The sequence below is a fragment of the Zootoca vivipara genome, chromosome 11, assembly GCF_965207765.1.
Source record: "Zootoca vivipara chromosome 11, rZooViv2.hap1.1, whole genome shotgun sequence".
In the NCBI taxonomy this organism is placed as follows: Eukaryota; Metazoa; Chordata; class Lepidosauria; order Squamata; family Lacertidae; genus Zootoca; species Zootoca vivipara.
Window position 1 is genome coordinate 54,947,663 of NC_142594.1, and position 23,979 is coordinate 54,971,641.

At 45.8% G+C, this 23,979-nt stretch overlaps 1 protein-coding gene across 5 annotated transcripts in view; it reads left to right on the forward strand.

The window, feature by feature from the left end:
• Positions 1–23,979, forward strand: part of NBEAL2 (neurobeachin like 2) — a 191,056-nt gene that overhangs the window by 74,805 nt on the left and 92,272 nt on the right. For all 5 annotated transcript variants that reach the window (XM_060281001.2, XM_060281002.2, XM_060281005.2 and 2 more), the window contains exons 4-8: positions 3,572–3,653; positions 4,330–4,454; positions 11,782–11,864; positions 20,140–20,225; positions 22,153–22,459. In XM_060281001.2, the coding sequence (XP_060136984.2) occupies positions 3,572–3,653; positions 4,330–4,454; positions 11,782–11,864; positions 20,140–20,225; positions 22,153–22,459 (683 nt within the window). The remainder of the gene's footprint in view (positions 1–3,571; positions 3,654–4,329; positions 4,455–11,781; positions 11,865–20,139; positions 20,226–22,152; positions 22,460–23,979) is intronic.

Consider the following 23,979-nt stretch of genomic DNA (forward strand, 5'->3'; position numbering starts at 1 on the left):
AGAAAATCCAGTATTTTCGGTAGAATGCATTAAGAAAATGGGAAGAGAGGCTTCATCGTTCAGCAGTTAAAGGAATGATTTGGAGAGGGCACGTGATATGAGGACCAAAAGGATTCCCCCTTCCCCCACAATGCTATTCATAATAATAGAATCATAAGCTGGGAGGGACCCCCAGTGGTCATCTAGTCCAACCCCATGCAATGCAGGAACAGGGTGGATTTGATTTCATTCAAATTGATTTAAATCACAATTTAAATCATGATTTAAATCACAAGTCAGTAAGACTTGATTTAAATCACTAATCAGTAAGACTTGATTTAAATCACTAATCAGTAAGACTTGATTTAAATTTTATTTTATTTTTTAACAGAAAGACTCATTCTTGCTGGTTTAATCTTAATATTTACAACCAGGTGAAGGTTTCATTTTTGGAATAATAAATTTTCAGAGTAGTTTTTTGTTGTATCAAAAATTACTGATCTGCTTATACTATTAGAAATATATTGACAGATACTTATGAAATTATTGTGAGGTTTAATAAATTAACTGTTTATATTTGGGCAACTTTTCTGCTGTGCTTTATTGGAAGGAGAAAAATAATCATTTCCTTAATACGTAACAATTTAAACAACTTATTTGAACTTGCTAGATTGACATGCAAGATTCGTGACCAGGGGGAGACAAGGTTTCAAAAGGACTGGAGTAAATATGTGGACTATATGGAGAAAAACTGTAGATCGTTAAAAACTCTCGCAGGATTAAAATAAACCTTACGAATTGACCAATATGTCAAAAAAGGAACTGCAAAAAAGGGAATTAACAAGAAACCCGCATGAAGGGAGGGGGGGAAGTCATAGCTCGGCGGAGCAAGGTAAAAGATGTGAATATAAGATTTTGTATAAAAGATTGGTTTTGTTAATTTGTTGAATTTGGAAAATTGGAATAAAATGTATTTAAAAAAACAATTTAAACAACTTATTTAACTAAAACAATAACATCATAGCATATGTATCCATTTTTGTTAACTGATGTGGTTAAACATTTTTTTAAAAAGCAAACAAACAACACCTTAGACTGAGCACAGATGAAAAACTTAAAACAAATCCTTATTTCCTGATGAACAGCCTTTGGACTATATTGTAACTTAATTAGAAAACTATCTTTAGAAATCTTTTTCCTCCAAAAGCATTTTATTTTAAAGATCCAATTTAATTTTTTTTTAAAAAAAAATCTGATTTAAACCAAATAAATCCAATTTAAATCAAATAAATCAAATTTTAATTGAAAAATCTGATTTTTATTTATTTTATGTTTTAAAAGCATTGATTTTTTTATCCACTCTGTGCAGAAATTTGAAGTTGTCCCGTTTGGGGATAGAACCTGCAACCATGCCCTATCCAACTGAGCTATGGAGGCTGTGAGGGGCAGGCTATAAGGTTTCAGGTTGTTCCTCTTCCTCAGCAGGGCTCTTGTGCCTTTGAAAAAGCTTTTCTTATCTCCTTTTTTGGGGGGGGAAACTTCACCTACTGAAAAGCACTGGAGCCCAGCTAGGGAAAAGGTGGCAACCCCAAAGAGGACTGCGCTGCTTTTGGGTATGAGTTTGTATAAAACTGAACCTAGGCTCTGGGGAGTCCCCCATGTGAAAAACAGCTGTGTGCAAATTGAATGTGCTTTAACGTTAGGCTTGGGGGGATTTTCGGGCTGGCATTTTGGGGGTTTTCCTTGGGGGATTTTGAATAGTTCCTCAGCATTCAGCTTAAATATATTTAGGGTTTGGGGGGCTGCAGGGAGCAGTTGCTTTGCAACCTGCCCCAACCGTATTGAAGAGGGCGGTTTAAGCGAAAGCATCTCCAATAATTTTCTCACTGGCAGGAACAGAACCAAGACCTGCATCATGTACCCATTTGCCTGTTGTGTGTTGATATTGACATGCATGCACAAACATTTCCCTTTGAGCAGCAGCATGCTCCCATGGAGAAAATTGCTCTCCCATTTTGCAGGCTTGTTGTTGTTTAGTCGTTTAGTCGTGCCCAACTCTTTGTGACCCCATGGACCAGAGCACGCCAGGCACTCCTGTCTTGCACTGCCTCCCGCAGTTTGGTCAGACTCATGTTCGTAGCTTCGAGAACACTGTCCAACCATCTCATCCTCTGTCGTCCCCTTCTCCTTGTGTCCTCCATCTTTCCCAACATCAGGGTCTTTTCCAGGGAGTCTTCTCTTCTCATGAGGTGGCCAAAGTATTGGAGCCTCAGCTTCACGATCTGTCCTTCCAGTGAGCACTCAGGGCTGATTTCCTTAAGAATGGAGAGGTTTGATCTTCTTGCAGTCCATGGGACTCTCAAGAGTCTCCTCCAGCACCATAATTCAAAAGCATCAATTCTTCGGCGATCAGCCTTCTTCATGGTCCAGCTCTCATTTCCATACATCACTACTGGAAAAACCATAGCTTTAACCAGGGCCGTCTTAAGCATATCTGGCGCCGTGGTGCGAAGACCCCTCCGACGCGCCCCCCGCCCCGTTTCCCAGCGCGGCGCCCCCCTGGTGGCTCGGCGCCCTGGCGCATTGCGCCACTCAGCCTTGCCTTAGGGCCGGCCCTGGCTTTAACTATACGGACCTTTGTTGGCATGGTGATGTCTCTGCTTTTTAAGATGCTGTCTAGGTTTGTCATTGCTTTTCTCCCAAGAAGCAGGCGTCTTTTAATTTCATGACTGCTGTCACCATCTGCAGTGATCACGGAGCCCAAGAAAGTAAAATCTCTCACTGCCTCCATTTCTTCCCCTTCTATTTGCCAGGAGGTGATGGGACCAGTAGCCATGATCTTGGTTTTTTTGATGTTGAGCTTCAGACCATATTTTGCGCTCTCCTCTTTCACCCTCATTAAAAGGTTCTTTAATTCAGGGCCGGCTCTAGGGGTAGGCTGGGTGGTGCGGGGTGCCAGGGTGCCAGGCTGGTAGGGGGGTGCCACACAGCGCGCTGCGCCCGCCCACCAGGGCAAGGGCGCCGGAGCAATCTCCGCACCACGGCGCTAGGGCGCCCGACTTGCTTGAGACAGTCCTGCTTTAATTCCTCCTCACTTTCTGCTTTGCAGGCTTATTACCTTGCAAACGTGCTACGTATTTTCAACTCTGCGTTGTATTGATGGAAGGGGATGTGCTGGAACGAGAGACAGGCAGGCCAGCTGTCCGGAGTACCAGACACAGTTTGCAAAAAGCGCACCTCCAATTTTCCTAGAACTTGAGGGCTAGAAAATTGGCTGTCGCCTGAAACTCCCCAGGAATTCATGGGCTGTGCGCTCATGCTCACGACTTAATTTATATGCAAATTTCTGCATCTGAGATATTAGCAGGACAGCAGCCCCTCCTCCTCTTTGCCAACTTAGCCACTCTCTCATTACCGCCTAGTTTTGAGGTGCTTCATACATAATAAATATTACCATTATCTCTCTTTTGCAGCGCATTAGCATTCATGTGAAGAAATTAGCCGGCTTGGGTCTCCGGCGGCTGCAGATGACAAAGGACTTCGTGGTTATTTGACTGCCTGTTTCTCACCCTCCCCTATTGCTTCTTTGCAGGAATCTAGGAAATGTCCAAACTGACCGGCCCCCGGTGTTTGTTCACGAGGTGACCAGTTTGCTGTCTGCTTATTCAAACAAGGTAAGCTCAGATTCCTCGCCCTGTATGTTCGCCAGGGCTGGATGCTTCAAATTCCTGGGAACCAAGGAGTTAGCAAGTGGTTCAAGTTAGGTGATGAAATCCACATATCTAAAGGGGAAGACGGATGGATTTGATGATGGGGAAGAGACAGGGCTTGCTTGGAGTTATATACAGGAGCAACACACAGGCATTATTTGACTGCCAGCATCTCATTCCACCCTGAACGGCCTCCTTTCCTCTTTCGCTTTTCCCAGTTGCTTGCTACATCCATTGGCCCGAGGACAGGGGCAGAAACAATATGGACTAGCAGCATGATAGAGCCAAGTGGTTAATCTCCTTCCGATCATTGCTGCAGTGCACAGAACAATCCCCCAAGGTGACCTCTTAGACGAAGGTTTTCCTTTTGGAGCGAGCCTCAAGTCGCACACTCATTTTCCTCTGCCCCGCCCGGTCTTTTTTCCTTTCCTCTCGTGGCTCTGGAAGGGGGCCTTGTTATCAGATGAATTAAATGAGTGCCCAGGGGTGTTTTCACACCTTCAAAAGCAAACTTAATGAAATGACTATATTTCAGCTAGCTGTTGGGTCGGAGAAAAAGCTTTCTTGAGATCAAGAAAGGAAGGGGGGGGGGGACACCTCGCAATCTGCAGATTAACCGAGCTGCTTGTGTCCTTCGCAGCTCAAGAACACCCAGGGGCAGAATTTGCGTTACCGGAGTCAGCTGGAGAACATAACTCTCTACGTGTTGCACCTCTATGAATGCCTCTTTGACCCCTACCAGACGTGGAGGAGGCAGCTGAGTGGGTGAGTGTGTTGTACAACGGTGTGGGGAACCACCGGATCATAGAACCATAAGAGTTGGAAGGGATCCCCAGAGGCATCTAGTCCAACCCCCTGCAATGCAATGCAGGAATATGCAGCTGTCCCCTACCTGGATCGAACCTGCAACCTTGGCGTTATTGCAGAGTGGATTTGATTTACATCATATCGATTTAAATCACGATTTAAATCACTAGTCAGTAAGACTTGATTTAAATCATTTTCTTACAGAGAAACTCATTCTTGCTGGTACCGGTATCATCGTAATATTTACAACCAGAGGAAGGTTTCATTTTTAGAATAATAAATTTTCAGACTAGTTTTTACAGTTGCATCAAAAATAAATGATTTGGTTATACTATTAGAAATATATTGACAGATAATGATGAACTTATGGTGAGGTTTAATAAGTTAACTGTTTATATTTGGACAGCTTTTCTGCTGTACTTTATTGGAAGGAGAAAAAGAATCATTGCCTTAATAACAATTTAAACAATTCATTTAACTAAAACTATAGCATTATATCATATGTATCCATGTTTTTGTTGACTGAAATGGTTAAACGTTTGTTTGTTTTAAAAAACACCCCTTAGACTGAGTTTTAGCACACATGAAAAACTTAAAACAAACCCTTATTTCCTGATGAATAGCCTTTGGACTAGAATGTAACTTAAATAGAAAACTATCTTTAGAAAGATTTTTCCTCCAAATGCAATTTATTTTAAAAATCCAATTAAATTTAAAAAACGATTTAAAAAAAAAACCACATTGATTTTTATCCACCCTGCGTTATTGGTACCATGCTATAGGCTGATTCTGCTGAACTACAACTCCCATCATCCCTGACCACTAGCCGTGCCTGCTAGGGCTGATGGGAGTTGTAGTTCCGCATCCGCTGGAGGGCCAACGGTTCCCTGCTCTGGGTTTAGACCTTGCATGTCAGGAAGGAGGCTCCGGCCACCGGCAGGCGGGTCAGGATCTGGTGATAGCTGCAACCTTGGGGTTATCACGTGGGGGGTCTGGTGCTGCTCAGCTGCCAAACCGAGAGGCTTTCCAGGATTTTAAAAAACAACAATTTTATAAGTTGTGTGCCTTTGTTTCTCTGTTTGACCCTCTTACATGGTTCTCTATGCATTGTGGTATTTTATGCCTTGTGATTTGCTGCTGTTTTTATTGCTAGTAGTTTAGTCATTATTTATCGCAATTGACTTTCTGTTAATGATGGTTTGCTGATATTTAATTTCATTGTGCACTGTTACATACTGGTGGATTATTGAGGGTTACTTTATTTGAAATAGGGACCCAGGTGGTGCTGTGGGTTAAACCACAGAGCCTAGGGCTTGCTGATCAGAAGGTCAGCGGTTCGAATCCCTGTGACGGGGTGAGCTCCCGTTGCTCGGTCCCAGCTCCTGCCAACCTAGCAGTTCGAAAGCACGTCAAAAATGCAAGTAGATAAATAGGAACCGCTACAGCGGGAAGGTAAACAGCGTTTCCGTGTGCTGCTCTGGTTTGCCAGAAGCAGCTTTGTCATCCTGGCCACGAGACCTGGAAGCTATACGCCGGCTCCCTCGGCCAATAATGCGAGATGAGCGCGCAACCCCAGAGTCGGTCATGACTGGACCTAATGGTCAGGGGTCCCTTTACCTTTACCTTTACCTTATTTGAAATAAATTGTTTATTTTAAAGTTACATTTCTGTTATGACTTTTTTCTTTGGGTATTGGATCAGGTTGTTATAAGGTGTGTGTGATTCTTCTTGTTTCTTCAGCTTGTAAACTGCCTTGTGTGATATAGGAAGGCAGTGTACAAATTAAAAATTAAATTAAATGCTTCCCAAAGGGTGCTTCCAGGTGGGTGAGTCTCTTGGCTCATTATACGGTTTGCGTTTCGCTGGGGTCTTGCCATGACGCCGGAGAAAGGCCTTTCAGTGTTTACGGTTTTTTGAAGGCGCTCTTGAGATCTGGAAATGCCCGTGCCCCTTGGGGCAGGCGGAGAACGTTAAAACAAAAGCTTCGGTTTGTTTATACCTCCCATTAATCAAGTGCACTTAATTTTACTGGGAAATCAATGAAGCGCTTGCTTGCGGGCGGCCGCAGGAGAGCGGCTGCTGCGATTCTTGGGCTCGGGTTTTTGGGCCGGCTGCCAAAATCCACTCCTGCGCGGTGTGATTGCAGGCGTGTGGAAGGACGAGAGTCGGGGTTGCGATGGGGGACGGGGCTAGAGCTCCGTGAGTGACAGCTCGGCCATTTTCACGCTGGAGCTCCTGGCTTCAGCAGCTGGCAGGTCCAGTCAGACCAGCCGGGAGGGAACCCAGTGTCAAGGAGCTGTCAAGAGCACAGCGCTGATAATGCAAAGGTTGCAGGTTCGATCCCCATACGGGATACCGTGTTTCTCCGTTTTATATTTATTTTTCCTCAAAAAAACAACACGGTGGCTTATTTTCAGGGGATGTCTTATTTTTTAATCTCATGTCCAGCCTCGCCTCTTCCTTGGCGCCCTCCAGAACTGCACCTATCAATACGTCTTATTTTCGGGGTATGGCTTATATTACGCAAATGCTTAGAAATCCTGCTGCGGCTTATTTTATGGGTATGTCTTATTTTAGGAGAAACGGGTAGTAGTAGTAGTAGTAGTCCGCTGCTCCAGAGAAGCGAACACAGAGCAATGGATTCAAACTACAAGAAAGAAGATTCCACCTAAACATTAGGAAGAACTTCCTGACAGTAAGAGCTGTTCGGCAGTGGAATTTGCTACCAAGGAGTGTGGTGGAGTCTCCTTCTTTGGAGGTCTTTAAGCAGAGACTTGACAGCCATATGTCAGGAATGCTTTGATGGTGTTTCCTGCTTGGCAGGGGGTTGGACTGGATGGCCCTTGTGGTCTCTTCCAACTCTAGGATTCTATGATTCTATGATTTAATAATAATAAGGATGATAATAATAATAATAATAATAATAATAATAATAATAATAATAATAATTAATGATTTATTTATTTATACCCCCTCCCATCTGGCTGGGTGTCCCCAGCAACTCTGGGCAGCTCCCAACACAATATATTAAAAACACAGTAAAACATCAAACATTAAAAACTTCCCTAAACAAAACAGGTGAAACTCGGGAAATTAGAATATCGCCGAAAAGTGCATTTATTTCAGCAATGCAACTTAAGAGGTGAAACCAATATATGAGATACATGCAGGACATGCAAAGCGAGATATGTCAAGCCTTTATTTGTTGTCATTGTAATGATTTGTCGTTAGGCGGCTCAATTATAAATGGAATGGAATTAATGAAATGTAATAGCGATGTTTATTTTTCTATTATTGTAACTTTGTTTTATTACTGTGGAATTTCCAAAAGAAAGCACTTGTAAAAAGAAAAAGAAAAAATAATAAGTTGCATCACTGAAATAAATGCACTTTTCGACGATATTCTAATTTTCCGAGTTTCACCTGTAGATTCTGCATTGCAAGGGTGTTGGATTAGATCAGTGTTTCCCAAAGTGGTGATACCACCTGCTGGGTGTGTGTGTGTGCTGGAACGATCTGGTGGGCGGGGGCGTAGTAACCTCGGGTGCAATGGGGGGGCGTTGAATTTAAAAAAAGGGGGTGGTGGAAGCATAGAGAAAGAAGAGAAGCAAATTTTGAAAGACCGCCCAATATCTGGAGGTCTCAGGGCGGTTCACTGGATGCTAACCGAGGTAATGTAAGAGTTAAAGTCATAGAGATTACTTTATTTTCCAAATAAACACACAAAATGCAAGTTATAACCGAACAGTGGTCAAGTCCGCTGACGCAAATTTGTCATTGCATCTTTATAATAATAATAATAATTTTTTATTTATACCCCACCCTTCCCGGTCCAGAAACCGGGCTCAGGGCATTAGGAAGAACTTCCTGACAGTAAGAGCTGTTCGGCAGTGGAATTTGCTGCCAAGGAGTGTGGTGGAGTCTCCTCCTTTGGAGGTCTTTAAGCAGAGGCTTGACAGCCATCTGTCAGGAATGCTTTGATGGTGTTTCCTGCTTGGCAGGGGGTTGGACTGGATGGCCCTTGTGGTCTCTTCCAACTCTATGATTCTAGGGCGGCTAACAACAAATATAAAACATTGATTAAAAATGACTTTAAACAACATAAAGCACAACATAAATATAGCATCGCCAGGGCTAACTGGCCAATATGATTCTACTAGGTCCAGCAAGGAGACCAGGGAAGTATTTAGAATGTGGGGACCCAGAAAGGTTTCTTCATAAAAAAAAAACGGAAGGGAAAAAGGAATGGAGGATCAGGCTAAATTGAAGGCCAGGCAGAATAACTCTGTCTTACGGGCCCTGCGGAAGGAGAGCAAGTCCCGCAGGGCCCTAGTCTCATGGGACAGAGCATTCCACCAGGTCGGTGCCATCACTGAAAAGGCCCTGGCCCTGGTGGAGGAGAATCTGGCTTCTTTAGGGCCCGGGACCCTCAGGCTGTTATTATTCCCGGACCTTAGGGTCCTCTGCGGGACATATCAGGAGAGGTGGTCCTGTAAGTAAGTACGAGGGTCCTAGGCTTGTTCGCTTAAAGAAGGCAGATTTCCGAGGGGTGGGTGGGTTCTAAAAAGGGGGTGGTATGTTTGGAAACCTCTGGACTAGATGGTCCGTCCAACGATGCAATTCTATGATTCTGTGTTTACGGTACTCAGAAGCGAATGCATTGCTGAAACTGGCCACTAGCCCCAGCCTTCCCCTCTAGCCTCTCACTAGCCGGATCCCTCCCAAGCAGTTGAAGGCTGCCTCGAGGGGGTGGGCTCCTCCTCTGGACCTGTCCGACCCATTGCTCAGCTACGTGCAGGGCTCTCCTCGATCAGGGTGTCCGAGGGGGAGGCAAGGCATCAGAACTGGGACTGCCCTGCTGCTGGGTAGCAGAGACAACCTCTGACTTGTCTCTGTCCGAGTCTGCGCTCACACGGTGACTCTCAGCCTCTTACCCTGTTCTGCAAGGCTCTCCTCTCTCTCTCTCTCTCTCTCTCTCTCTCTCTCTCTCTCTCTCTCACACACACACACACACACACACACACACACCGGTTGGTCCCACCACCCTTCCAATGGCCCCTCTAGTCCAGCATCCTGTTCTCGCAGGGGCCAACTGGATGCCTCTGTTGGGAAACCCGCAAGCAGGATTCGAACCCAAGGGCCCTCTCCCCTCCTGTGGTTTCCCAGCAACTGGCATTCGGAAGCTCCACTGCCTTGGATTTGTCCAATCCTCTTTTAAAGCCCTTTGGGTAGCTCATTTGCTAGAGCACGAGACTCATACCCTCAGGGTTGGGGGTTCGAGCCCCACATTGGCCAAGAGATTCCTGCATTTGAGGGGGGGGTTGGACTAGATGACCCTCACGGTCCCTTCCAACTCAGTGATTCTAAAGCCATCCAAATTGGTGGCCATTACTGCCTTCGGTGGGAGGGAGTTCCATAGTTTTTCTCTGTGCTACATGAAGGAGGAGCTTAATTTTTACTGTCCTGAATCTTTCAGCATTCATCTTCATTGCATGCCCATGCTTTCTAGTGTTATTCGAGAGGGAGAAAAACTGAGTTTGGGCTCATCCTTACAGGACCACCTCTTCCAGTATGCCTCACGGAGGACCTTAAGATCCATAAATAGTAACACCTTAGAGGTCCCGGGCCAAAAGGAAATCAGATTAGCCTCAACTAGAACCAGGGCCTTCTCAACACTGGCTCCGACCTGGAGGAACGCTCTGTCTCATGAGACCAGGGCCCTGCGGGACCTGATTTCTTTCCGCAGGGCCTGTAAGTCAGAGTTGTTCCACCTGGCATTTGGCCTGGAGCCAACCTGATCCCCTCCCCCATTTTCCCTTTTCCTTTCCCTTCCGTAGGAGGCTGCATTTTAAATTTAAATTTAATGTATTTAATCTTGTTCTTAAATTGTATTTTAATCAGTTGTTTTATATCTAGTGTTAGCTGCCCTGAGCCCAGCCTTGGCTGGGGAGGGCGGGGTATAAATAAAATTTAATAATAATAATAATCCACAATTTTGCTTGTGTCATACCTAGGAAGCATGGGTCCAATCAGTTTCCCCCCGCCTCACTGCTTTTGGAAACATGCTCTTTAGCAATAGATTGGGAAAAATGGCAATCTGAGGCAAAAGCTGAATTGTTCTTTGTTCCTATTTAGTGCTTGTGGGAATGTTCAGGGAGGCAGGAGAGGATATATTGTTTATTAATATCCTTCCTAACTTGCGCTAGCAAGTTCCTTTACTTAGCAGAGTTTTACATTCCCCTTTTGAACGCACAGCGGATAACCGGTTGCAGGCTTGTGTAAGCCTCTCACTATTAGGTTCCTGGTAAGTGCCCTTATATCCCTCTTAAAAGAATAAACACGCCACAATCTTGTGTAAAGTATATAAGAGTTGTTTACTCACATCAGTTCACAGTTGGGTCCCTGAAGGCAGACTTAGTTGCAAAGTATAACATGTGGCTCTATCCCTTTGTCCTCTGTTGGCTGGAATAATAATAATAATAATAATAATAATAATAATAATAATAATAATAATAATATAGAAATGCTCTGTTGGCTGGAGGCCAACAGAGCATTTCTATCTAATTATTATTGTTATTAATTAATTAATTAATTAATAATTTATTATTTATATCCCACCCAACTGGCTGGGTATCCCCAGCCACTCTGGGCGGCTTCCAACAAAATATTAAAATACAATAGTCCGTCAAACATTAAAAGCTTCCCTAAACAGCTCCAACAAACAGCTCCCTAAAAATCCGCTCCGACAACGGAGGAAGTCAAAAAGAGGGTGCTGTGTGCCTTGTCCCTTTTGTTACCTGGGCAGGTAAGGTCGCACCCACCTCTAGTCACATGCAATGGAAGTATGCCCCAGCCAGGAGGAAACAGGAAGTTTTCGACTGGCTGAACCAAACATTCCCCTGCATGTCCACTCTAGGAAAACAAGGAATGTTGTACTTGACTGCTACTTATGAATCACATCCCACAGCGGTTTGCCTCCTGGGATAAAGCCATGGGGACGTGGGGAAGTGTCAGTGAGCCCTCGGATAGACCAATCGTCCTGATTCTGGAAAAAGCATTTTCCCGTCTTCCTAACTCCCCGGTCACCCCTAACTAGAGGAACGCTTATCGCCGTAGCTGTCAAGTTTTCCCTTTTCTCACGAGGAAGCCTATTCAGGGAGAACTTGACAGCTATGCTTCTCGCTGGCGTTTGGGCTTGTGTTGTGTTGTGCCACCCTGTGTGAAAGCTGCCTCCTTCGTCTATGAAACCTTTCTCACGCCCCTCTGCATTTCTCGCCTCTCCTAGGGAGATCGTCAGCATGAAAGAGAAGAGCAAATACAAGTTTGCGCCAGCTGTGTTGCCTCAGGAGTTCAACTCGTTTTTCCAAGGTAAATACTTCAGTTTCGCTCTCTCCCCACACTCGCGGCCTTCCCCGGGTTTTCACTCAAGAATGGCAGTACAGTAGTACCTTGGTTCTCAAGCTTGATCGGTTCCAGAAGTCCGTTCCAAAACCAAAGCGAACCAAAACCACGGCACGCTTTCCCATAGAAAGAAATGCAAAACGGATTAATCCGTTCCGGACTTTTAAAAACAACCCCTAAAACAGCAATTTAACATGAATTTTGCTATCTAACGAGACCATTGATCCATAAAGTGAAAGCAGTAAACAGTGCGCTGTACTATAAAATAAATAAGACAGTATTGTAGATGATAAAAATAAAGAATTATTTTTTTCTTTACCTGCACTGTTGATACCATTGTTTGGATTTCCACAGTCACTCAATCAACCAATCAATCAATTGATTAATCAATCAATCAATCAATCAATCAGTAGCTGAAATGGTTACAGGTAGGTAGCCGTGTTGGTCTGGATCGAAGTAAAATAAAAAAATTCCTTCAGTAGCACCTTAAAGACCAACTAAGTTTTTATTTTGGTATGAGCTTTCGTGTGCATGCACACTTCTTCAGATACAGTGAAATGGAAGTTTCCAGGCACTTATGTAGAGAAGGGGTGGGGAGGGGTGGGGATGGGGAGGGGGGATCACTCAGAAGGGTGGTGGAAATGGGTGATTGACTGACTGATAGCTGTTGATGACCGCAAACGACTGCAAATGGTTTTGCATGAAAAAGCAAGGGTTGGGATGGCTGAAGATCGCTTATCATGTATAATGAGATAAGAACCCGATATCTCTGTTCAAACCAGGTCCCTCCATGGTTTTGAGCTTGGTGATAAGTTGCAATTCAGCAACTTCTCTTTCCAGTCTATTTCTGAAATTCTTTTGTAGTAAGACAGCTACTTTGAGATCTTGTATAGAATGTCCTGGGAGATTGAAGTGTTCTCCTACTGGTTTTTCTGTCTTCTGGTTCCTGATGTCAGATTTATGTCCATTTATCCTTTGGCGTAGGGTTTGGCCTGTTTGTCCAATATAGAGAGCTGAAGGGCACTGTTGGCATTTGATGGCATACACAATGTTAGAGGATGAGCAATTAAATAGTCCTGAGATGGTATGTTGGATGTTGTTGGGGCCAGTAATGGTGTTGTCTGGGTGTATGTGGCAGCAAAGTTGGCATCTGGGTTTATTGCAGGCTCTGGTACCAGTGTCCATGTTAAGTCTGGTGGTTGTATTATTGTGGGTGAGGAGTTGTTTAAGATTGGGTGGCTGTCTGTAGGCAATGAAAGGTCTTCCTCCCAGAGCTTGAGAAAGGGAGCGGTCATTGTCCAGGAGAGGCTGTAGATCTCTGATGATGCGTTGTACTGTTTTAGCTTGGGAGCTGTATGTGATGACTAGTGGTGTTCTGTTATTTTCTTTTTTGGGTCTGTCTTGCAGCAGGTTCTCTCTAGGTATCTGTCTGGCTCTGTTGATCTGTTGTTTAACTTCATCAGGTGGATATTTTAGTTCTAAAAAGGTTTGCTGTAGATCTCTTAGGTGAGATTCTCTGTCTGTAGAGTTGGAACAGATGCGGTTGTAACGTAAGGCCTGGCTGTATACGATGGATTGTTTGGTATGTTTGGGATGGTAGCTAGAAGCATGTAGATATGTTTGTCGGTCAGTTGGTTTTCTGTATAAGGTGGTGTCTATACGTCCATCCTGTATTTTTATAGTAGTGTCCAAAAAATGTATTTCTTGCATAGATTGGTTCATTGTTAGGTTGATGGTGGGGTGAAAGTCATTGAATGTCTGGTGGAAGGTTTCCAGGGTCTGTTGTCCATGGGTCCAGATAATAAAAATATCGTCAATGTATCGCAGGTACAGGAGAGGTTTGAGTGGGTAGGAGTTAAGGAAACGTTGTTCTAAATCTGCCATGAAGATGTTGGCATACTGTGGGGCCATGCGGGTGCCCATGGCTGTGCCGCTGATCTGGAGGAACAGGTCATCACCAAATTTGAAGTGGTTGTGGGTAAGGACAAAGTGGCAGAGTTTGGTAGCAAAGTCCGCTGTGGTTTTATCTGAAATGGTGTTCCTTATGGCTTGTAAACCATCATTGTGTGGGATGTTGGTATATAGAGATTCCACATCCATAGTGGCTAGTATAGTATTGTTAGGAAGATTGTTCAAATATTGTATTTTCCTCAGAAAATCTGTGGTGTCACGTACGTAGCTGGGAGCACTGATAGCATATGGTTTCAGAACAGAGTGTTTCCGGCTATATGGACTCTGTTCTGAAACCATATGCTATCAGTGCTCCCAGCTACGTACGTGACACCACAGATTTTCTGAGGAAAATACAATATTTGAACAATCTTCCTAACAATACTATACTAGCCACTATGGATGTGGAATCTCTATATACCAACATCCCACACAATGATGGTTTACAAGCCATAAGGAACACCATTTCAGATAAAACCACAGCGGACTTTGCTACCAAACTCTGCCACTTTGTCCTTACCCACAACCACTTCAAATTTGGTGATGACCTGTTCCTCCAGATCAGCGGCACAGCCATGGGCACCCGCATGGCCCCACAGTATGCCAACATCTTCATGGCAGATTTAGAACAACGTTTCCTTAACTCCTACCCACTCAAACCTCTCCTGTACCTGCGATACATTGACGATATTTTTATTATCTGGACACATGGACAACAGACCCTGGAAACCTTCCACCAGACATTCAATTACTTTCACCCCACCATCAACCTAACAATGAACCAATCTATGCAAGAAATACATTTTTTGGACACTACTATAAAAATACAGGATGGACGTATAGACACCACCTTATACAGAAAACCAACTGACCGACAAACATATCTACATGCTTCTAGCTACCATCCCAAACATACCAAACAATCCATCGTATACAGCCAGGCCTTACGTTACAACCGCATCTGTTCCAACTCTACAGACAGAGAATCTCACCTAAGAGATCTACAGCAAACCTTTTTAGAACTAAAATATCCACCTGATGAAGTTAAACAACAGATCAACAGAGCCAGACAGATACCTAGAGAGAACCTGCTGCAAGACAGACCCAAAAAAGAAAATAACAGAACACCACTAGTCATCACATACAGCTCCCAAGCTAAAACAGTACAACGCATCATCAGAGATCTACAGCCTCTCCTGGACAATGACCGCTCCCTTTCTCAAGCTCTGGGAGGAAGACCTTTCATTGCCTACAGACAGCCACCCAATCTTAAACAACTCCTCACCCACAATAATACAACCACCAGACTTAACATGGACACTGGTACCAGAGCCTGCAATAAACCCAGATGCCAACTTTGCTGCCACATACACCCAGACAACACCATTACTGGCCCCAACAACATCCAACATACCATCTCAGGACTATTTAATTGCTCATCCTCTAACATTGTGTATGCCATCAAATGCCAACAGTGCCCTTCAGCTCTCTATATTGGACAAACAGGCCAAACCCTACGCCAAAGGATAAATGGACATAAATCTGACATCAGGAACCAGAAGACAGAAAAACCAGTAGGAGAACACTTCAATCTCCCAGGACATTCTATACAAGATCTCAAAGTAGCTGTCTTACTACAAAAGAATTTCAGAAATAGACTGGAAAGAGAAGTTGCTGAATTGCAACTTATCACCAAGCTCAAAACCATGGAGGGACCTGGTTTGAACAGAGATATCGGGTTCTTATCTCATTATACATGATAAGCGATCTTCAGCCATCCCAACCCTTGCTTTTTCATGCAAAACCATTTGCAGTCGTTTGCGGTCATCAACAGCTATCAGTCAGTCAATCACCCATTTCCACCACCCTTCTGAGTGATCCCCCCTCCCCATCCCCACCCCTCCCCACCCCTTCTCTACATAAGTGCCTGGAAACTTCCATTTCACTGTATCTGAAGAAGTGTGCATGCACACGAAAGCTCATACCAAAATAAAAACTTAGTTGGTCTTTAAGGTGCTACTGAAGGAATTTTTTTATTTTTATTTAGCTGAAATGGGTTCCACACAGTCACAAAAACAAATGAATTGAAAAAGCCTCCAAAAGAAAATCGCAAAATAAGTAGCAGAGACAAAAGCACCAAACTTGGATCCGTTCAGGAAGTCTGTTTGACTTCCGAAATGTTCAAAAGCCAAGGCTCAGCTTCTGATTGGTGCAGCTGCTCCGGAAACAATAGCTGACAGCCGTATGGGATGTTCGGCTTCGGAAAAACATTTGAAAACTGGAACACTTCTGGGTTTTCGGAGTTTGAGAACCAAGGTGTTTGAGAACTAAGGCGTTTGAGAACCATTGTACCACTGTTTTCCTGTTCACAGCCTGTCCCGCTGTCCACGCACAACTCATCTTAACACAATCGATCCAGGTGTATCCAACACTGAAGTTTTTTCTGATCCACTCATTCTGTCGTGCCAGGGAAGAAACAAAACGGACGTTGACTTTTTTGCGTTGCGTGCAGACCAGGAAACAAACCACGAGTGCCGCTTTTATCAGGACAGCTTCTAAATTGATCTATTGCACACACGCCCACACACAAGCCAAGAAAGCAGAGCCGGGCCCTTTCATCGGATTTTCCGCATTCGTTTAAAAACTGCCACTGCTAAGCAAGTTCCTAGTCCACATGGGCGATGAAAATTTCAGATGACAGGTTAACTAAGCTTTCCAGGGATTGTGGGATACAGCTTTGGGTGCCCTGTTTACCTCCTCTGCCCTTCCTAAGGTTAACAAAATCAGGAAAAAATTGTGTGAAATAAGAGATCACTGTTCACAAGAGTGTGATGGAGGCTGCGTGTTGTTTGGACAGGAAGCAAATCTTCAGAGGGATCGAGCTTCATGTTCACGTGCGTACTGTACAAATAACCCAAAGATGCATTTTAAATAAAAGCACACATTCTACTCATGTAAAGACACCAGGCAGGCCCCACAAATAACCCAGAGATGCATTTTAAATAAAAGCACACATGTAAAAACACGGTGATTCCCAGACCGTCCGCGGGCCGCATTGAGAAGGCGATTGGGCTGGATCCGGCCCCCGGGCCTTAGGTTGCCCTACCCATGCTCAAGACTGGTACCAGCCTCTCCGCTGTGCTGCACACTGCAAAATCCACGAATGAAAACCTTGCAGGACGTGGGAAAACCAATGCAGATATACAGCGATGCAATTTTTTAAAAAGACATCTGATGGCGGCCCTATTCGGCGACGTTTTTAGTGTTTTAAACACCCCGCCCCCCTTTTGCTTAAAAATGAACAGGTTCCCAGTCAACTGCCCCTTTCTGCCCACAAACGACATTCCCAAACGCCTCTCTCCCAGTAAGCCTGCTTTCCAAAGTGCTGAGGGCAACCTTCTTATGCCTGCCAAATTTGTAAGGGTGATTAAAGAGCAATTAATCTGCATTAAGTGACTTTATTCTTTTACACTTCTACCCTGGGAGACCAGATATCCCCGCCAGTTTGCACGGTCAGCTTTTTCTCCTGCCAAGATATGTATTAGATTCACATGTCAGCTCTAAGGGGCGGGAGGGCGGGGGGCGGGGGAAGCATCAATGCAAACTGGGAAAAAAATAAGTGCATCTATGAGAAACTATTTAAAAAAATTTTAAAAGCAAGGGAGATGTCCCCCCCCCCAATTCCAGGCATTAAAGTGCCATTATCTCTCCCCTTCTCTGCCGATCTAAATTTAATTTTGTCTCCTTTGTTGCTTTTTATTTATCCTCTGGGCTGCTGAGGGGATCACAGTCAATAAATGCTGGGTCTGAGCTCCGTGAGAAGGGAGGTCTGTGCCGCTGGTTTGTCAAGAGAGGCTCTTCTTCAAAAAGCATCAAATTAGTTAAGGGGAATGGATTTGCAGAAACTGTTGGCAGATTTCTGATTTTTATTTTTGTACCTATAAAAAACTCCCTGGGAGTTTTCAGGTTTTTTTTTCCCCTTGCCAGGTGCCTGCAAACTGCAAGGCTCTTACATCGACGGAGCGTTAATAATGGCTTTGGCTGCCAGCGGGGGATTTCTCTGAGCTATTTGAGTCGTTTCTGGTGCAGCCGTGCGATTACAGAATCGTAGAGTTGGACGGGACCCCAAGGGGTCATCCATTCCAACCCCCTGCAATGCAGGAATCTCTTTCCCAACCCGGGACTCGAATCCAGAACCCTGGGATTAAGAGTCTCATGCTCTCCCGACTGAGCATGACCAACTCCCTATAATGCACAATTGCATGGCCACGATTTTCACCCAGTGGCCAGGCCACACTTAACCCTGCTTGGTCCAAGAACGTAGCAAGTTGCCTTATACCAGATCAGGCCATTCATCCATCTATCTCTTTCTGTTTCTAGCTAAGCCTCCTGGGCTTTCCTGGGCTTCAGGCTAGAGGTCTTTCTCAGCCTGTTGGGGATTGATTCCTGCATTGCAGGGGGTTGGGCTAGATGACCCACAGGGTCCCTTCCAGCTCTGCAATTCTGCGATATCAACGTGTGCAGAGGCAGGCAAGCAAGATGATCAAGGGCAGCCTTCCTCAACCTTGGCCCTCCAGATGTTTTTGGCCTACAACTCCCATGATCCCTAGCTAGCAGGACCAGTGGTCAGGGATGCTGGGAATTGTAGTCTCAAAACATCTGGAGGGCCGAGGTTGAGGAAGCCTGATCAAGGGTCTGGAAACCAAGCCTTATGAGAGACGATGGAGGGAGTTGGGTATGTTTAGCCAGAGAAAGAGACGATACGAGAGCCATCTTCAAATATCTGAAGAAGGGCTGGCGCATGGAAGAGGAAGCAAGCTTCCTTTCTCCTGCTCCTGGAGAGTAGGACTTGAACCCGTGGCTTCAAGTTGCAAGGGAGGAGATTCCTGGGAAGAACTTTCAGGCAGTGAGAGCTGTTCAGTGGTGGGAGAGACTCCTTTGGGATGTGGCAGACTCTCCTTCCTTGGAGGTTTCTAAGCAGAGGTTGGATGCCCATCTGTCATGGATGCTTCCGTTGAGATTCCTGCATTGCCGGGCTGGGCTGGATGACCTTTGGAGTCCCCTCCAACTCTGTGGTTCGATGATTCTATGATTCCATGAACCTGGGGGGTTCTCGTGCATGTTCTGTTGGACACTGATCAGCCGGACGTTGGGGAACTGCTCAGAAAGATGCCCCTCCCCAGGGTATTTTGAAAGGGAGGCCTGTGGATCGGGGTGCCCTGCTCTTGTGCCAACCATCCTCCAAGCCAGGCGAACCTGAATGGGTCGATCTGTCAAAACCTTCCCACCGGGAAGTCTCTGCGCATAAAATCTGAAAGCTGCGGCTTTCAGGAATAAACCGCTGCGCACATTCATTTGTTGCTGCGTTCAGATTTGTAATGGGACTGCCGAGTTTTTTCTTGCGTTCCCGGAAAGACCTAGGGCTGTGTCAGTTGCTGTAGGATCGTAGAGTTGCAAGGGCCCCCCAATGGTCATCTAGCCCAACCCCCAGCAAGGCAGGAATCTCACCCGTGAAAGGTCAAGGGGCATGCTGCTGAAAGAGCTCCGTTTCATGAGTTCCAGCTTCGGTCAGCTGGCAGGAGTCACTTTTAGGCACCATCTTTGGGGCTGGCATTTCCCCCAGGCTAGTAGAGGCAGTGTGGCGTAGTGGTTAGAGCAGTGGTTCTCAAAGGGTGTGCTGATCTGCCGTGGTGTGGCAGTAGAGGATGGCAAGAGGGGCAGGAATACTGGAAAACCCAGAAACCAAGGGGAGAAAAACTTTATAAAAGGATGGGGGAAAGTATCTAGGAGACCACTGTAAGCAGATGGAAACTCCCTTGTAGTGGAAAAAATACAATGGATAATACGGTTTAATATAAAAATTGGAATACGGATGAATATGCAGTTGTACTGTAGATGATTAAAATAAGTAGATGCTTAAAATAAGACTCCACAGAAGGAAGGGATGGGGGAAGTCTCAAGATTCAGAGAATCTCAGTTTATAGATATGTTTTTATTAGTTTTTGTTTATTTGTATTTGGAAAACCAGTAAAAATGATTTTTAAAAAATAAAAAAAGAGTGGCAGTAAGATTCAAGATCAATCAAAGAAACATATGAACATTTCAGCACGGTATAGTATCAAAATAACGTCTTTCTTTATTTGCAGAATATGGATGGATATCTTTTCAAAATTGAGAGCAAGCACTTGTGCTCTGTGTCACAAACCAAGCACTGCTAGGAGTTGTTTCTTTTCCTTTTCCGATGTATTTCTTGCCCATTTAAAACGCCATTCTCTCTTGCCTCCTTCGCTAGAGTGCTTCCAAGAGGGCGAGCAGCTTCCCGAGGTCCTGCAGATCCGGCTGATCCACCTCTTTGGAGCCATCATCTCCGGAGCCAAGGCAAGCTTTTGTCTCTGTGAAATTTCAGGCTCTGCCTTCTGAGTTTTGCTCAGTATTGCTCATGGCGATGAAGGAGCCCAGGGCTGCAAAAGATGACCAACAACATCTAAAAGCAGATGCGCATGGGGAAGATCTCTACCTACGAGGCCTGCTGGAAGTGGGACGTCCTCAGTCAGAGGCAGATTTAGGGTAGCGAAAGCATTCCAGAGGGCAGGGGCCACAACACTAAAAGCCCTGGGAAATGGGCCTTCCGATTCAGTGGTATCTGGAGGCAGCCGTCCCCGGCGGAGCGCAGTGAGAGATTGGGTAGCTAAGGGATGAGATGATCTTTCAGGTATCCTGGACCCAAGCTGTGTTGGCCTCCACAGTCACTTGCGGACACCCCGCTAAGATGGTTATCACAGAATCATAGAATCATAGAGTTGGAAGAGACCACAAGGGTCATCCAGTCCAACCCCCTGCCAAGCAGGAAACACCATCAAAGCATTCTTGACATATGGCTCTCAAGCCTCTGATTAAAGACCTCCAAAGAAGGAGACTCCACCACACTCCTTGGTAGCAAATTCCACTGCCGAACAGCTCTTACTGTAAGACAATCTTACTCAGCCATAGAAGAAGAGGAAGGGTCTTATACAGTGGTACCTGTAAATAAATATTGCAAGTACAGTGCTACCTCAGAAGTCGAACGGGATCCGTTCCGGAAGTCTGTTCGACTTCCAAAATGTTCGGACACCGAGGCGTGGCTTCCGATTGGCTGCAGGAAGCTCCTGCAGCCAATCGGAAGCCGCAGAAACCCCGTCGGACATTCGGGTTCCAAAGAATGTTTGCAAACCAGAACACTCACTTCCAGGTTTTCAGCGTTCGGGAGCCAAAACGTTTGATTCGCAACGGGTTTGGGATCCAAGGCACGACTGTCCACCCAAACTAGCACCTTGAACTTAGCCTGGTAGCTAACTGGCAGCCACTGCAATACCTTTTTCTATGTGTAATTTTTACTGAAGTCCTAAAACTATAAGAAAAGGAAAAATCTAGAGAAAGAAAATAAGAAAGAGGGGACACTGGCAAGTGGGGCCGGGGGTGGGGGAAGCATTATGCAGCATCAATGCAGACACGGAACTGGAGTGCAGGAGAATATTTTCTGAGGTTTAACAAATGCTTCTACATATTTCGAAAGGAAAATACCACAATAATTACCAATACCCTGTTGGCAGGGTGGAGCCAACAAAAATGTCAATCTTAATCCCCCTGCTTTCTTTCCATAGAGATATAATAATGATAAAATACATTGCGTCCTCTTGATCTAGCATCGGCAACGTTTTCCGGCCGTGGGCCAGATCGTTCCCACGGATGATGGTCCGTGGGCCGGACATGTGCAGAAGCGATTTCCGGCGCCGCGCTGCCCATGTCCGGGGCTCCGGAAATCACTTCTGCGCATGTCCGGAAGCCGAAAATCTCATCTGGGCATGCGCAGAAACGATTTCCGGCACCACTCGGTGAGTTCCCGCGCTGCGCTGGTTTAGCGCAGCACGCGGGGGACTTGCCGAGCGGGCAGCTCGGTGACCGGGCGGCTTGTGGGCTGGATAAACGGCCTTCGTGGGCCGCATCTGGCCCATGGGCCGGACGTTGCCGACCTATGCTCTTGATGGTATTTTCATGTTGCCCATCCTTTAGCACGGAGCTTTCCAAACTGTGTGTCGCAACACGTTAGTGTGCCAGGTGAATGCTCCCCCTCCCGGGGCTGCAAAGGGTTTAGTTTACCCTCCGGTTTGCTTCTAAAACTGAATGACCGAAATGATGCGTGACTAAAAAGTGTGTCGGCGGCATGGAAAGTTTGGAAAGCTCTGCTTGGGCCCAGTGCAAAATACTTCAGCGCAGCCTTCCTCGAGATCAGGCTTTGAAAGCCGGTGTTGCTTGCTCTTCTCAACAGCAAAACGCTGTCCTCGTGGTCACCCCGTCCTCGGTCGAGGTCCTCATGCTGTTGCTCCGGAGGTGGTGCTCCCCGGTCAGCGGGGCCCCCAGAGACTCCAAGCTGCTGAAGCTGACCCTGAAGGGCTTGGTCGGCATGGTCCATGTCCTCCACGCCAGCAGCCCCAACCAGCGCCAAGTCGAGATCCGAGCCATCCTAGACAGCTACTTCAAGGTCTTGAACTCGGACCAGCCCATGGCGTCGCTGGAAGGCTCTCCCGGCCCTCACTGGGAGGAGAGGCTCATCGCGCTCAGGGTGAACATGTTGGGTAGGTGCTGTGATTTGCGGAGCTCAAAAACCGGGCTGGATTCAGTTGTCCTTCTGAACTTGTCCTTTAAAGAAAAAAAAGAGTAATTTTAATTTGATTTTACAAATATAGAATTACAGTCATATCTCGGGTTACAGCCGCTTCAGGTTGCGTCTTTTCGGGTTGCGCTCCTCCGCGCCAAACCCAGAAGTACCGGAACGGGTTACTTCCGGGTTTCGGCATGTGCAGAAGCGCTAAATCGCACTTTGCGCATGCACAGAAGTGCCAAATCGCAACCCGCTCAGACACAGGTTGCGAACGCTGCGGGTTGCGAATGTTCCTCCTGCACATGTTATTAGAAGTGTTATTAATATCCTGCTCATGTTTTCATGTGCTTACAGTGGTCTCCTGAGTAACTTAGAAATTTTTCCCATTCTTATGTAAAGTTTTTGTCTTCTTGGTTCCTGACTTTCCCAGTCAGTTTTGCCATTTTGGCATTGTCCCTCGGCTTGCCATTCCTCTCTTGTAAGGACTTTGTCTTCTATACAGGGCCGAGGCCATTTAGGGCTTTCAAGGTCAGCACCAACACACTGAATTGTGCCCAGAAACATATTGATCTTTCCCCGGTGGTGTGGTGAGCCAAGGGGAAATCCCACTGTGGAGAGCATTAAATTCCAAGTACCCTGCTCTTCTAGAACTAAGTTGGAAGGGCTGCCATGGAAACAGGTTGTACGTTGCTAGGGTGGTGGCGTGGCGGGACGTAGCTCCTTGCTCCCATCTTCCAAAAAGGTATCGGTCCATTAGAAGGTAGGATCCCATTTGAAAAGTTGGTGGTCTCTGGTTTTGAAGGCCCCCTTGAGCATCTGCCTTTCTGCCAACCAGGGCCGGTGCTAGGGTTTTTTGCGCCCAAGGCGAGATCACCTTCTGGCGCCCCCCCCCCAATAAAATAAAAAAATAAATAAAAATGAAAATAGAAAATAGAAAAATAAAATAAAAAATAGAAAAATAGAAAAAATAAAAATAGGAAATAGGAAAAAATTAAAAATAAAAATAGGAAATAGGAAAAAATTAAAAATAAAAATAAAAACTAGAAAAAAAATAAAAATAAAAAATAAAATAAAAAACAGCTGAGAGGTGGGTAGAGGTGGTCCCAGGCTCCCGCTCCCACTCCGCCGCGCCTCCAGAGCTTAGCACGGGAGCACGAGCCTGGGGCCACCTCGCTGTGCCTGTCAACTGTAGCCTGTAGAGCGGCTTCAGGCCGCTCTCCGGAGGCATGCGCGCACCTCGGGATAGCAGCCTGAAGCCGCACTACAGCTGACAGGCGCAGCGAGGTGGCCTCAGGCTCCGGAGCTTCGCGCATGGAGCGCGAGCCTGGGGCCGCCTCCATTGCGCCTGTCAGCTGTAGAGCGGCTTCAGGCCGCTCTCCGGAGGCATACACATGCCTCCGGAGAGCGGCCTGAAGCCGCTCAGTACCGGGGGGTGGCGTGCAGCAGGCAGGCTGGCCAGCGCCCCTCCATTCTGGCGCCCTAGGCAGCTGCCTA